This window comes from Acomys minous (assembly GCF_964271855.1).
Source record: "Acomys minous genome assembly, chromosome: 1".
Classification (NCBI taxonomy): domain Eukaryota; kingdom Metazoa; phylum Chordata; class Mammalia; order Rodentia; family Muridae; genus Acomys; species Acomys minous.
This window is the reverse complement of record NC_140483.1, coordinates 18,676,644-18,690,525: the sequence shown is the minus strand read 5'-3', so window position 1 is coordinate 18,690,525 and position 13,882 is coordinate 18,676,644. Positions and strand designations below refer to the sequence as shown.

Below are 13,882 nucleotides of genomic sequence, written 5' to 3'. Positions count from 1 at the left end.
GCCTACCAAGAGATTTCCGAAGTCTTAGCATAGCCACTGAGTCGGGGCTTGTTAGCTCAGCACCCAAGCAGAAGCAGCAGGGTCAGGAGATCAGCCTGCATGTTTTCTTCACAAATATTTTATTATAAAATTGTTGAAAAAAATATAGAGTGAACACATATAGATGACTGGCCTTAAATATAACTACCATTTTTGCAAAGATTACTTTAGTGGGCATCTATTGAATGCCTCAATATATGCATCAGTAGCTGGAGTCAAGTGCTGCATTACAGCACTGATTTCCGTGGAATTCGATGAGAGGAGAATGAGCAAGATATGAGTGTGGTATTCTATGAACTAGAAGAGAGGCATGCACAGCTCCAATCTCTGTCAAGACAGAGACTATTACTGTCACCCCAGACCCCGCCACATCAACACCTGTGTCTCTTCCGTGTAAATTGTTTTCCCACAGGTTACAACAGTGGTTCTCACTGTATATGCATGCATTGTCTTTTTTAGCCAAACTTTTGAGATGTGAGCAGGCCATGGTACATGTCAGCCTCACATTCCCTGTGTTACCACACATTTCTTGGGATACATGACTTGGGATTCACAACTACTGCTGGAGCTCAGGCACCTTTCAAAATATTTCAGAAATGTCTGCACATATTGAGATAGACGACTTGATAGAAAGTCTCTTCAAAAAGCTCTTTCTGTGACAAGCTTGCAGGCATATATGCCTGAGGACAAACGTTCCAGGATGTTTAAAGCCGAGGCTGAGGGAAGTAAGGGGGCAGTCATCTTGTTGTTGTTGTTGTTGTTTTGTTTCTGGAACTACTTAGGCCTTTTGAATGTTTTAAATGCTTCTTCATTAACTTTATTAACGTACTCTACGATTAGCTTACAGTACCTTGCCTTCTCAGCTTTTACAAGGACTAGTAGGTCCAAAACCTACAAGATGACTGCCAATTATAGAGGGCCAATCAAAGGAAGCCTTCAGGCTTTCCCTCATAACTAGTGAAATAACTGTTATGTAACCCACAAGAAAAATTACATAGCTTGTCTTATAGAATTTGAAACCTGTCTGTTGGATCATTTAAATATAAAAAAGATATTGCCGTCCTATACAGAAGCAAATGTCGGCACAGCACTGAACTTAGATTGCATTGGAGGTTTCAATAAGAGATTTTACTGGTAGATTAAAGGACTTTGAAATTAATCCATACAATTCTCAGCACTTTGGAGAATGATTCTACCCTACCTCATCCAGTTTTGTCACTGGAACTGGGCTTGGATGTGTGTAGATGCTGGTATGTACTGTGGGAAACATTGTGTATAGCTATTAACGACAGGAAGATGTCTGCACCGTGAGCTAGAGCCACAATTGCACAGGGGACAAAGCATTGAAACATGATCTCTTCAAATTCGGTGATAAGTTAGGAAAGTAGAGCAGACGTGGGGCCACACAAGTATGAAGACCAGAGTTTGGAGTCCCAAGACTCACATAAAAGGTAGTCAGGAGCTCAGGAGGTGAACACAGGGCATCCCTAGAAAGAGCTGGCTAGCTAGCCTGGCCAAATTAATGAACTCAGAGTTCAGCTGAAAAACGCTTCCCCAATTAAAGTGGGGAGAGACTGAAGAGGACACCCTCCCAATGTCAATTTTGAGTCTCTACCTGCAACCATGCATGTGACTAGCATGCACAGATGCATATGAGGCAGAAAAGTACAGTGAAAGCGCCTCGTAAGACTCTATGCAAGTTTAAATTACCTCTGCTTTTCACCTCTTATTTTTGGTATTTGTCATAATTAGCATCCTAGCACATCCTTTTGCAGCCTACAGTTAAAATTACTCTATAGAGAAAAATGCAAGGTCACTTAGCAAATTAGATTGTACATAGAAATTCTTTTCGTGAACGGTTTTCGTTTATGAAGCAGTTTTTGCTGAGCACCTATTGCATAACATGTGCTGTTCTTACCACTGGGAATACAAACAGAGGAGTACAGCTGGTCTCTTAGAGTGCTGGGGGAGGGGGAAGTTCCTGAAGAACATGATGTGTAGGCATGCATACATGCAGGCGAGCATTCATACACATAACATAAACATAAATAAAATCTCAAAAAATTAAACAGTAGAATTAGTAGAACTCAGCATTAATCCATTGGTGGTAAAGGCCACACAGTGGAAGACGGATGAAGGGAAGTATCATGTTCCTAAAAGACTTGGTGATGAAGGCCAACCTTAAGAGTAACTAAATAGTAAATGTTCAAACCTATAACTTTGGAGAGGGAATTAGACGAGATTGTTAGAGCATTAATACTGAGGTTATTCTTAAGATAGGACATTGCCCAGAACCAGATAGTGAAAAGGAAAGACAGACAAATGTGCAAGGTGCAAACACTAAAGATATTAGTCATAAAGAACAAGAGAGTGTTAAATTAGAAACAAAAAAAGTGGTCAAGAGACACAAGCTCTGTCGGCCAGCTTTCCACCACCAGGACAAAAATCCTTGAGAGAAACAACTTAAAAGGAAGGTTGATTTTCTTAGTGCAAAGCCTCAGTCCAGAGTCCTTGACCCAAGTGCCTTGGGGTCAGGTAGAAACTCTCAGCAGAGGAATCCACTCCTCTTAGAGGTCATAAAGGATAAGGATGCAATATCCTTTTTGAAGGCCATGTCCCCACCAACATAAGTTCTTCCAACTTGGCCTAACCTTTCAAAGGCTCCACTACCTAACATTGGTGACACAGGCTGGGGTGGGGGGGCCAAGCCTTTAGTATATGGACTGTGGGAAAATATCCAAGAGCCAACAAGAATACAAGCAAAACCAGGAAAGAGCCGCTATAAGGAGAGTGAGGAATCTCAGAGGAGGAGAAGATGGAATGCTCTAAGATCAAGAGTCTGTTCATCTTAACTAGATGTCATTTGTGTGTCCCCATCAAGTCTTAGATGTGCCTTCAATATGGCACTTTCAGATTTCTCAGTAATTAAAACTTCATCTGCATGCTTTAAATTCTTATACACGTTTCAGATCACAGATGCCATATTTAGCTCTGTATTCCAAGAACCTAAGATGCTCAACAAACATCCAAGACAACTGCAAAGAAGCACATATAACTAGCTGGCAACACATAGACAGGGCTTCCATAAGGCCCTGTGATTCAGAAGCTGGACAAATGGGCTTGTCCAGGGAAAGACTGGCCTGTCTGTGAAAACAGCTACTGTGGACTGTTTTTGTTTTTGTTTTGGTTTTCTTTTTCAGGAAGATTGAAGGGAAGACAAACAAACCAGGAGCTAGTCTAATAGTTGATAAAGCAGAGTGAGTGAAGGTTAAATCAAAAGGGGCCAGAAGACAAGTGGAGAATGTTTTGTTGTTTCAGTGAATTATACAAGCTAAACTTTCTAATATTGAAGGAAGTGGCTAGTGAATTTCATGCTCAATGACTTTGAACATGCTATGACACTGCTTTAAGTTAATTATACTAACCCCATGCATGTGTGCCATTTGAACTAGGCTGAATTTTCATTCCGATCATCTTTTTTTCTTTAGAACCCTGCCATCAATGTTGAGGTGAACTGCATTGATGTATTTCAAACAGAGGGATATAATTTGATAGTGTCTGGAACTATGAATGGCATGATTATCTTATGGAATTTCGTAACAGCTACTGTCAAAGAAATGTAAGTGTTGTCTTTGCCCTAAATAATAAGAATATAAATAACAAGCAATATTCAAAGAAAAGATGCATTGGTAAGGATGGTGATGACCCTCAACGAAGTATTTTCCTTGATGTTATGTTTATAAGCACATTATGTTCTGAATATCTAAATTCCATGATTACACACCAAAAAAAACTCTTACATATTTGTGTACCCAAGAGATTTTTTTCTTTACATAAATATATGATATTTCCATATTTAAAATTATGATGTCAACAAACGCTTTTTATTTTATTTAAATTTTTTATTTATTAGTATGTCTATGGATGCTTTGCCTGGTGCCTGGCAGAGGCCCGAAGAGGACATTGACTCCTCTGATGTTGGAGTTACAAAGAGCTGTGAATCGCCATGTGGATGCTAGGAATCAAAGCACGAGTCCTCTAAGATAGCAGCCAGTGCTCTTAACTACTGAGCCATACGTCTAGCCCCAACAAATTTTAAAAATGTTTAATAACTTGACACAGTAATATCCACAAACTTTCAAGAACCTGTTCTGTCATCTACTGGCAATTCTCACCTGGTCACTCCCCAGTCACTTAAGCTTCACAATTCCTGGCTTTACCCCTTCACCAAGCTTCTCGTTCCTCAGGAGGTCTGGTGCCAGCAATGTCTACTTGTTTACCAAATATAAGTTGTGATAGGCATTCTAGAAGTCTTTTCCTTCTCACGCATGTCAGCATTTATTTCATGTCAACATTGTCCAGTTTATTACCTGATGGCTCTAGCAAGAGCCAATGTTGCAGGTCTAACTTGGATTTCAACCACTTATATTGAGATGTTCTGGATCATGACTGGAGACAGGAGGATCTCTGGGGCTTGGTAGCCACCAACCTGTCTAGCCTACTTGACAAATACTAAGCTAGTGGGAGATCCTGTCTCAAAAACAATGGGTACTGGGAAATCAACACAGAGGCTGCCATTTGGCCACTACACATTCACATCCACATATACACATAGAGCAATTTTTTAAATTTAGAATCATTAGCCTTTTGGAAACAGTACAGCTTACCCTAGAATTGTGTAAGGTAATATAGTCCCATCTTTACTGGTTATAAAACTGAATGTTATTCCTATATTTATGGTGGAGGCCATTTCTACTATTCCATTCATTCATTAATTTTATGTGTATGGGTGTTTTGTCCACATGTATGTCTGTGCTCCACCTATGTGTACAGTGCCTACAGAGGCCAGAAGAGGGCGTCAGATTCCCTGAGACTAGATTTACACAGTTGATATTTGCCATGTGGGTGCTGAGAGTTGAACACAGGACCACCATAAGAGCAACCAGTGCTTGTAACCACTGAACCATCTCTCTAACCTGCCATTCCTTAATATACCTCATTTTGCCTGACTCCTTCACCAGAGAGAAAGAACCTTTCTTTCTCAAGAACACCATGATCTGAAGATTCAAAGTTGATAACATTTCTTGCTAATTAACCATCAATTTCATGATTAACTGATGATCAAATATATCTAAAAGCATTGAGCTAAAAAAAAAAAAGTCATTAAAAATTCTAAAACTTCTTTTTTTTATTTTGGATCCATCCATACAAGACTCCTGCACCACTGTATTAGTCTCCTTTCAGTTACTGTAACAAATCCCTAAGACAACTTAATACGAACAAAAGTTTGTTTGTTTTGGCTCATTGTTTCAGAGGTTCAAGTGATTAATTGAACCCTGTTGCTTTGAGCCTGTGAGAAGGCATCAGATCAGAGTAGGAATGAGTGTTGGAACATCTCATAGAGAGAAAATAAAAAGAAAGGGATAGGGTACCTGATCTCTTTCAAGGATCTGCCTTCCAACGGACTAGAAAACTTCCACTATAGCCAATCCGTTAAAAGCTCAACACCTACCAAGAGCAGCATTCTGATGAGCAAGCCTTTAAAATATGGGTCTTGGAATGATGTTCCATATCCAAAATTTAGCGATCTCTCATGTAGAAGTAATTTTCCTTAAAGGAAAGGAGTATGTTGCTAAGAGGTCAGTTTTCCCTAAAGAATAAAAGTAGTTAAGAGATGGAGCATCTCTGGAGTGTAGTATAGGTGGTTAGAGACTACTATTCTATTCTCAAGACACTACCTGGGGAATTCTGTGAGATCTGGGTCCATGGAAGACTACAGAAGTGGGGGCTGGGTAATGTCTGGATTACCTCCCCTTGTCTACTCAGTTATAATAAGCTCCTGTGGGTAGGCACCACATTTCACTCAACTCTGTCATTTCATATGTGCAGAATAGAATTTTTTTTAAAACTGTGTGAGACTTCCGGGTGGTTCCTCTACAGGGTTAGACACTGTTATTATAGATAAGAAATCTGTCTGGTTAGTTGAATTAAAGGCTTACAGATCACCTGATGATCATGTGGTTCTATAAAGGCTTAGCAAAGAAGGTATATCTGAATTCAATCCCTCTAGGCTTTCACTTCATGTTAAGTGATAGCATTTGAAGTTATTAGACATGCATGGGATTTATGACAACATAAGTAAGGCGATGGTTGGTGCAGTTTACGAGGCAAGGACATGCTTGTTTCAGATACCGGCCCGAGGACTGCTTCTCTACAGATCCTGAGTTGGATCCCAAACGCTTTCGAATTAATGACATAGTGTTCCTCTTCCGACCTCCTGACTGTGCAAGGTAACCCAGAACTCCATGGTTGTGTAGTGCTATCTGGAACGCAGGTAGGTGAGGTGGGCTGCCCATCTCCAGCATTAAGGAAGGGACAGATGAAGGCAGATGTGTGTTGACTTGACTTCTTTGTTTCTGCTTTCCTCACTGCTGAAATTTTTAGGGGCGGGGGTCTGATATGTTGGTTTGGTAGAATCTCACCATGTCAGCTTCACTGTTTAGACCCTTACCATGCCAGCCTCACTGTGCAGACTCTTAACATGCCACCCTCACTGTGCAGACTCTTACTATGTTGGTCTCACTGTGTAGACCCTTGACATGGCAGCCTCACTGTGTAGACCCTTACCTTACTGGCCTCCCAACTCCTTTTACAACAAAAGAATAAATGAATAGTGCCCAGTGGATCAGACTTTTAGCTAAATCTACCACAATCAACACAGATGTGCTGCAAATTTAGGACTATAGGGAATAAATGGAAATGGCATTGCAGGTTTCATATACCATCCAGTATAGGTGAGCAACCTCCATTTACTCCTGTAGAGCAAAAGATTGCTTGTTAAAGTGTCTAATAAAAAGTTCTTCTTCTATTTTCTACCTTTATTTGCTTTAGAAGTCTTTAGTTTTAAGCAACAATGTTAAACAAGTCACTAGAGGAAATTCAAGCTTTCTGTGTTATAGTTAGGGTTTACTTGTGGGTGAGTCAGAATCTAACACGTTCCTTATGCATTGTCTCAAAGCTACATCAAAATTCTTTGGAAAACATTATAAAGGCCTGTTCTTTGTATGTGAGCAACCCTTCAGTCCATGCCCACAAAACATAGAAGAGATAGGCTCAGGCCAGAAAAGACTAACACACTGCAAGAAGTTAGCGAGGCTTATCGGCACCCACTACCATCCACCCCTGCATTTCAGAATCAGAACCTCAATTAAAAGTGAGGTGGGGCAGGCCTGTGTTTCCGAGACCCAAGGAAGCAGCAATACCCCTTCAATGCATAGCTTCCCAGAATTCCCTTCTAACACCACACTAGAGCATTCATTGCGTGGGACATAGGGTATGGCCGGCCTCCTGAGTGAGGAGGAAATAACCACCTGAAACTGGAGTAGAGGACACACTGAGTTCTGTGGAGCATCTGAATCTTCCATCCTATGTCTCCTCCATCCCTCTACAGGAGAACAAGTCAGGATTCCATATGCTCTTCAACCCAGTGTGACTCAAGCAAAGGTCCGCAAAGTAGCAAGGTGAGTGCGATTACACTTCCTGCTGTAACTGTGGCTCAGAAACAGTGGCTCTGAGCACCTGTGTGTACACCCATGTGTACATGTGAAATCTTTGTTTTCTCTAAAAAGAAAAAAAAATCAATGATTACATTTTTTTTTCTTCAGTTATTTTCAGGGTCTTCACATGTGTGAACAACCAATACATGACCATTAATAAAATAAGAGTACTTATAAGTTAAACATGTTTTTATGCTTGTAAAATAATCCAGTGAGTTTGAACATCTCTTCCATATTATTTAACATGTGGTGTAAGTAGATCAGAGCCCATAATATAATGAAACAGTCTTCTGTGTTCTCAGTTCCAATTTTACATATATTTAAATAGTGTTTTTCCAATCAGGATTTTTATTAAGTCAAATTTTTTCGCAAAAGTTATTTTGAAAGAACTAGTGTGATAGAAAGCAAATTTAACACAGATGGATATAAAAGCCAGACAGAATCATGCCAAAATCCAAGTTCTCTGTGCACTGCCTGAATCAGTCTAGCCTTGTCACTAAAGCTGAGTTTCTGTTTCCTTATCAGTAAGATAGGAGGAATAAAGACACCTGAAATTGTTGCCTGTAGAATTAGAGACAGTACATACCCAGAACTGGGAATGCACTGGGGGCTCTAATCATTGTCACTAGTGCAAGCCATCAGGAAATGCCATTGTTTTATAGCTCTTCCTTATTTATGACTGAAAATCTCTGAAGTACACTGTTTCAATGTGTATTTTGAAACATCTTTTACCATTGCTGATTAGGAATGTCAGCTCAGCTCTCTGCAGAAGCTGCCCACCTAGAGGCCTCATTCACTTGCCATGTCTCAGAAAGGTTTTCTCTCTCTTATCCATTTAGGGGAGTAAACAGAGCATACATGACACCGAGGTCAAAGGTCAGTATCAGACAGCTGAGTCTTTTCTTTCTCTTTGCTTCACTATGGATCAAGCCTAGGGCTGCACACATGCCAGGCAAGCACTCCGCCATGGAGTTATGACCCAGACCAGACAGCTCCCTTACAACAGGGACTTCTTCTGACAGAATATTCTTGATTTGCACTTTCAGTAACTGAATACTGAAATGTTTGGGGGTCTTGGTAGTCTAATGGGAAGAAGCTCTGTTAAAATGATGCCTTTTAGGGATCAATGGGAGGGAGAGGGGTGTGAAAGAGTGCTGTAGAGAAAATATGACTAATATATGTGCTATCCATGTATGAAAATGTCATAATGGGATCAGTTATTACTGATAGTTAATATACACTAATTTTAAAAGGATGCCCTGCTTAGACACATTCTCAACATGGACAAAAACAAATGATGCCTTTTATGCTAATTCCAGGTTTTTAACATCCAAAACATTACTGAACTTTTTCATCTCCAACACATTTTTCTAAAACTTATGCTAGGTTTATAAAACATTCTAGATGTGCTACAACTTTCACAAGGTTTAGCCACTACATGCAGAATCTTCTAGGACCCAAAATAAGGCTTTTAGATTTTTCCAGTGATCCAGGGTTCTATTATACAAATGTTTTTCCTCCCTGTGAGTTCTCTCAAGATAATAATAATAATAACAACAACAACAACAACAACAACAACAACAATAATAATAATAATAATAATAATAATGAGAAAGTCCTGCCTTGCTCTTTTCCCTTTTCCCACCCACTTCTTCTTTGGTGTTCCAAAAAACTTGAAACCCCAAGGATTGCAAATCCCAGCAGCGCTCATGAGTTTCTTTACTAGGTGAGCAAACAGACATGGTGGGGGAGCAGCAGCCGGCGAGCAGGAAGCAGCCCACACTCACCAGCTCAGTGGAAGCACAGCCTCCTATCCTGGTCACTGCACATGAGGATGGACACCTCCGCTTGTGGACGTTGGAGGTGATGAAGTTTGGCCTTGGCAGGGACTCAGAGAGCCTGGGATGATAAAGAGCATAGTTGTGCCCTGTGGCCTTCTTCCACATGGCATCCAATTCAAACATTTCACTCTTCTAGCCAAACATGGCTTTTCAGTCCACTTACTGACTACTGCCAAACTATACACTAAGCCCATTGACTACTCAAAGCATTAGATCACCAAAACTGTTAACGGTTTCAAGTCTTGCAAGCTGAGCTGTAAATTCATAATAGTATTTTACTGGATGGTTAAGTAAAATGTCATCAATAATGTATTATATGAAAGGATGTAAGGAGCTAGGGAAGCAAGTTCAACCCCTGGTCCACATTACAAGTCTGAGCACAGTAGAGCACACTTATAATGCCAGTGCTGGGGAGGAGGGAGCAGCAGGTTCCTTGCACTTGATGGCCAGAGATCCTAGCCTAGCTGACAAGCTACAGGCCAGGGGACATCTTGTCCCAAAACAAGTAGAATGATTTTCCTGAGGAGTGACACCCAAGGTTGTTTCCTGACTGATACACACACACATTCACGTGCATGCACGCACGCGTACACACACACACACACACACATACAGAGAGAGAGAGACACACACAGAGAGACAGAGACAGACAGAGAGACAGAGAGAGGAAATATTCACATTTCCATGCCATAAAACAATATAAGAATACTGACATGTAGCATATAAAATAAACTTTTTCATTATCTTTATGTATCTCTGTGTATATGTGATTATATATGCACAGACATGCACACATGGCAATAATGAAAGAGTCAGAAGGAAACTTGTAGGAGTCACTTTTTCCACCATGGATGCCCCAGAAATCAAATTTAGGTTGCCAGGCTTGGCAGCAAACCCTTTTACTGGCTGAACTCTAATATAAAACTTTAATGATGAAAATTATTCAAAGAGGGTTTCACATCACTTTGAGTGTCCTTAAATTTTTTACTCTGAAAACAGTAGCTTTAATTCACCAGGTTATTTCAAGTGACTTGGGATGGAGGGTGAGCATTCCAAATTAAACGTGAAAACTGGTGATCAGTAAGATGGCTCAGTGGGTAAAAATGAGTTGCCGCACAAGCCTGAAAATCTGACTTCAATCCCTGGCTGGAGCCCATGTAAAAATAGAAGAGGACTGGCTCCACAAATTTTTCCTCTGACTTCCACACGTGGAACACACACACGCACACACACATGCACACTAACACACACACATATCAATAATATGTTTTTTAAAGAATAATTCAAAGTAAGAGGCATTAGGAGAACAGAAAATGATAAAGAGTTGTTAGTAAGCAGAATGCGGGGGCATGCGCCCTAAATCCCAATGCTCGGGAGGCAAAGGCAGTCAGATCTCTGTGAGTTTGAGTCTACCCTTGTCTACAAAATAGTCTAGGACCACCAAGGCTACACAGAAAAACCATGTGTAACCAAAACCCAAAATAAATAAATAGGTAAGAGAGTTGTTGGTAGATTGCCCACTTTGAAACTCTTAGAGACACAAGAAGGTGTGAACACTGTGATGAAGCTGCTTCTACAGGGGACCCAGGAGGTGGCGGCCATGTTGGGTGACCCACACTGAGACTTCAGAACATAAGGGAGTATGTCTTTCTGCCAGTTCCGTCCCAGGCTGCTCCCAGGTTATAGCTTCATAGTGAAACCCGTGGCTTAAAAACAGAAACTGGCTTCAAGATGATCGTAGAATAAAAAGCCTTTTCATCTGTGATGAATAAAAAAGAGAAGCAGGAGAGATGATATCAAAGTAGTCTTAAAAAACAGCTACTGATTCAAATTCTGTTCTCAGTCTCCAGTGAGGTGATATGATGGAAGTCCTTCCAAGGGCTAGCTGATACCACTCAAAAGAGTTGGTTTAAACTTCTTATAATCCATTATTGCTCCAATACTCAGAAGTATGTTTTCCTAGCAGGTAAATATGCCTGCTGAGATATGCCATGTAACCATGGAGTTACATTTGATTCTGAAGGGAATACCTGTGTTAGGGTAGACCATAGAGTTGAAATCCCACACAAGGAATTGTGTGGAAAAGACCCATGGAAAACACCAAAGAAAGAGAAAATTAATAACAGCTAATAGTGATTTGTATTTTGAGTTATCCATACTCTTCATTTCAAAATAATAAGTCCTCATGGATAGTGTCAAGTTATTTTTAGTACAGAAGAGAGAATCCTGTTAAATATAGATAAAAATTGAGATGTCTTAGGTGGAGTGAAATTCGACTTTAATATTGTGATTTTATAGAATGTATTATAGAAGAGCCTTGTCTGCCTTGTCCTCTGTTCAGGGGAAGCTTCTGAAAGACATACTGCCCTTCACAAAGCACTCAGCCATTTCCCTGACGTCACTGTACACCGACCCATGCTGCAGGATACTGCTGGCTGGGAATGTGGGTAAGTCCTTGTCCTGGCTGGTTAAGCTGCATCTTAAGAACCTGTGTGAGACAAAAACGGCTCTGAGAAACATCATGTCATTTACACGGGCAAATGAGGTATGCTCAAAGTGAGAAAGTTAGAGCTAGAGCAGGGTAGGCATGTAAGCCAACTTTTTACATTTGTGCCATGTGTCATCTTTATCTGTCCCATGGGGCCTGGATTCTGAGTCCTTATCTAGGAGGCCTTTGCACAGACAACTTTTGAATATAGGTGAAGTCACCCAGGAACTTATCTGTCACCTTACAAAGTGTTCAGTTCTTCTGGACATCCTCAGTACTCATTTTAGACTCTATGAATGTGCTGGGCCTCCTATATGTTGAAGTCCCAGGATTATGAAATTGGACACAGCTGCCGACTGGTGCTTGGCACGCCTCAGGTCATCAGCTAATGCCAAATGGCTGCATACTCCTATCTCAGAGCAGCATCCAAGGCTCTTTCCTCCATTCAAGGGATCTAGGCCAAACAATTTTTTGTTTGTTTGTTTGTTCTTTGAGACAGGTCCTTCTGTGTATCTTTGGCTGGCTTGGAACTCACTGTGTAGACCAGGCTGATTCAACTTGCCTCTGCCTTCTGAGTATGTGCCCCCATGCCCAGCCTGCAGATAATTTCTTGTTCTGAAATTCCAAAAGTTTCTGGTAGAACTTTGAGGACCTCTTTTGTATAATATTATAGTATCTATAAATAGGAATAATTTTACTCATCTTGCTATTCATAGCCTGTTGATTTTCTTCTCTTGTCTTATTGCTTTAGCTAGGACTTCAAGTACTATATTGACTAGGAATGGTGAAAGTGGGGCATCCTTGTCTTGTTCCTGATCTTTGTGGAAATGCTTTGAGTTTTTCTTTATTTAACATCATGGTAGATATTGATTTTTCATGTATCAGCTTTTATTATGTTGAGATATGTTTCTTCAATCCCAAGTTTCTCCAGGGATTTTATCATAAAGATATACTAGATTTTCTTAAAGTTTTTTTATGCACCAGTTGAAATGATCATATAGTTTTTGCCCTTGAGTGCATTTATGTTGCCCAATTTTGTTCACTGACTTATTTCCATTGTACCATCAATGCATCCCTAGAATGAAGAGACTTCGATATTAGTAGTATTACTAATGTATTCTTGAATTCAGTTCGCAATGTTTTTTTTTTTCAAGAAAAATTTCAGCTGTATTTACCAAGGAAATTGGACTATAATTCTCTTTTTGTTGGATTTTTATCTGGTATTGGTATCAGGGTAATCCTGGCTTAATAAAAAGGGATTAGAGGTATTACTTCTGTTTTATAAAGCAATGTAAGTTAGTATTGCTGTTTATTCTTTTAAATTATAGATATGATTTCATGTAGCCCAGTGTGGCCTCAAGCTTCCTGTATACCCAAGGATGACCTTGAACTTCTAGTCATCCTGCCTCTGCCTCCTGAGAGCTAAGGTTACAGGTGATGCACTACTGAGGCTCAAATCCAGAATTTCTCATATGTTAGTCAAGCCCTCTACCAGTCTATATCCCCAGACTCCAAGTTTCCTCTTTTATATGTGGTTTCTCAAATTCTATTCTATCTACTAATATAAGTCACTGAATCAAAATGACTTGTAAACTTAGGGAGTTTTTACCTAAAGAATACAATATCTAATTAAGGATTCCAATGTTTAAATTTTATACAGAAGGACATGTTATCCTTTGCAGTATTAGTTCCTTCTTGGATCCACCTCACGATGAAAAGGTATGAACTTTAGCTGTCCACATAAATAACAGAAATCGGGTCATGTTTGTTGCACATCTTCCTAAAGTAGAGACCCAAATGATGGAAATTCAAGTGCCCCCAGTACTCTCCAGGCACACACTGTACTGCAATTTAAGCCACATGACCCCAGCCTTTGCTTGGGTGAATATTATCTTAAGACAGTGAGAACCTTTGGATGAGCAAACATTCTCGAACAGCTCTAAAACAATATGGAGTAC

The 13,882-nt window shown here is 40.1% G+C and overlaps 1 protein-coding gene across 2 annotated transcripts in view; it reads left to right on the top strand.

The window, feature by feature from the left end:
- The window catches only part of WDR64 (WD repeat domain 64), a 106,455-nt gene that overhangs the window by 77,581 nt on the left and 14,992 nt on the right, over window positions 1–13,882 (top strand). For both annotated transcript variants that reach the window (XM_084785885.1, XM_084785886.1), the window contains exons 16-22: window positions 3,528–3,658; window positions 6,228–6,329; window positions 7,490–7,559; window positions 8,435–8,471; window positions 9,322–9,458; window positions 11,778–11,883; window positions 13,585–13,643. In XM_084785885.1, coding sequence (XP_084642011.1) covers window positions 3,528–3,658; window positions 6,228–6,329; window positions 7,490–7,559; window positions 8,435–8,471; window positions 9,322–9,458; window positions 11,778–11,883; window positions 13,585–13,643 — 642 coding nt within the window. The remainder of the gene's footprint in view (window positions 1–3,527; window positions 3,659–6,227; window positions 6,330–7,489; window positions 7,560–8,434; window positions 8,472–9,321; window positions 9,459–11,777; window positions 11,884–13,584; window positions 13,644–13,882) is intronic.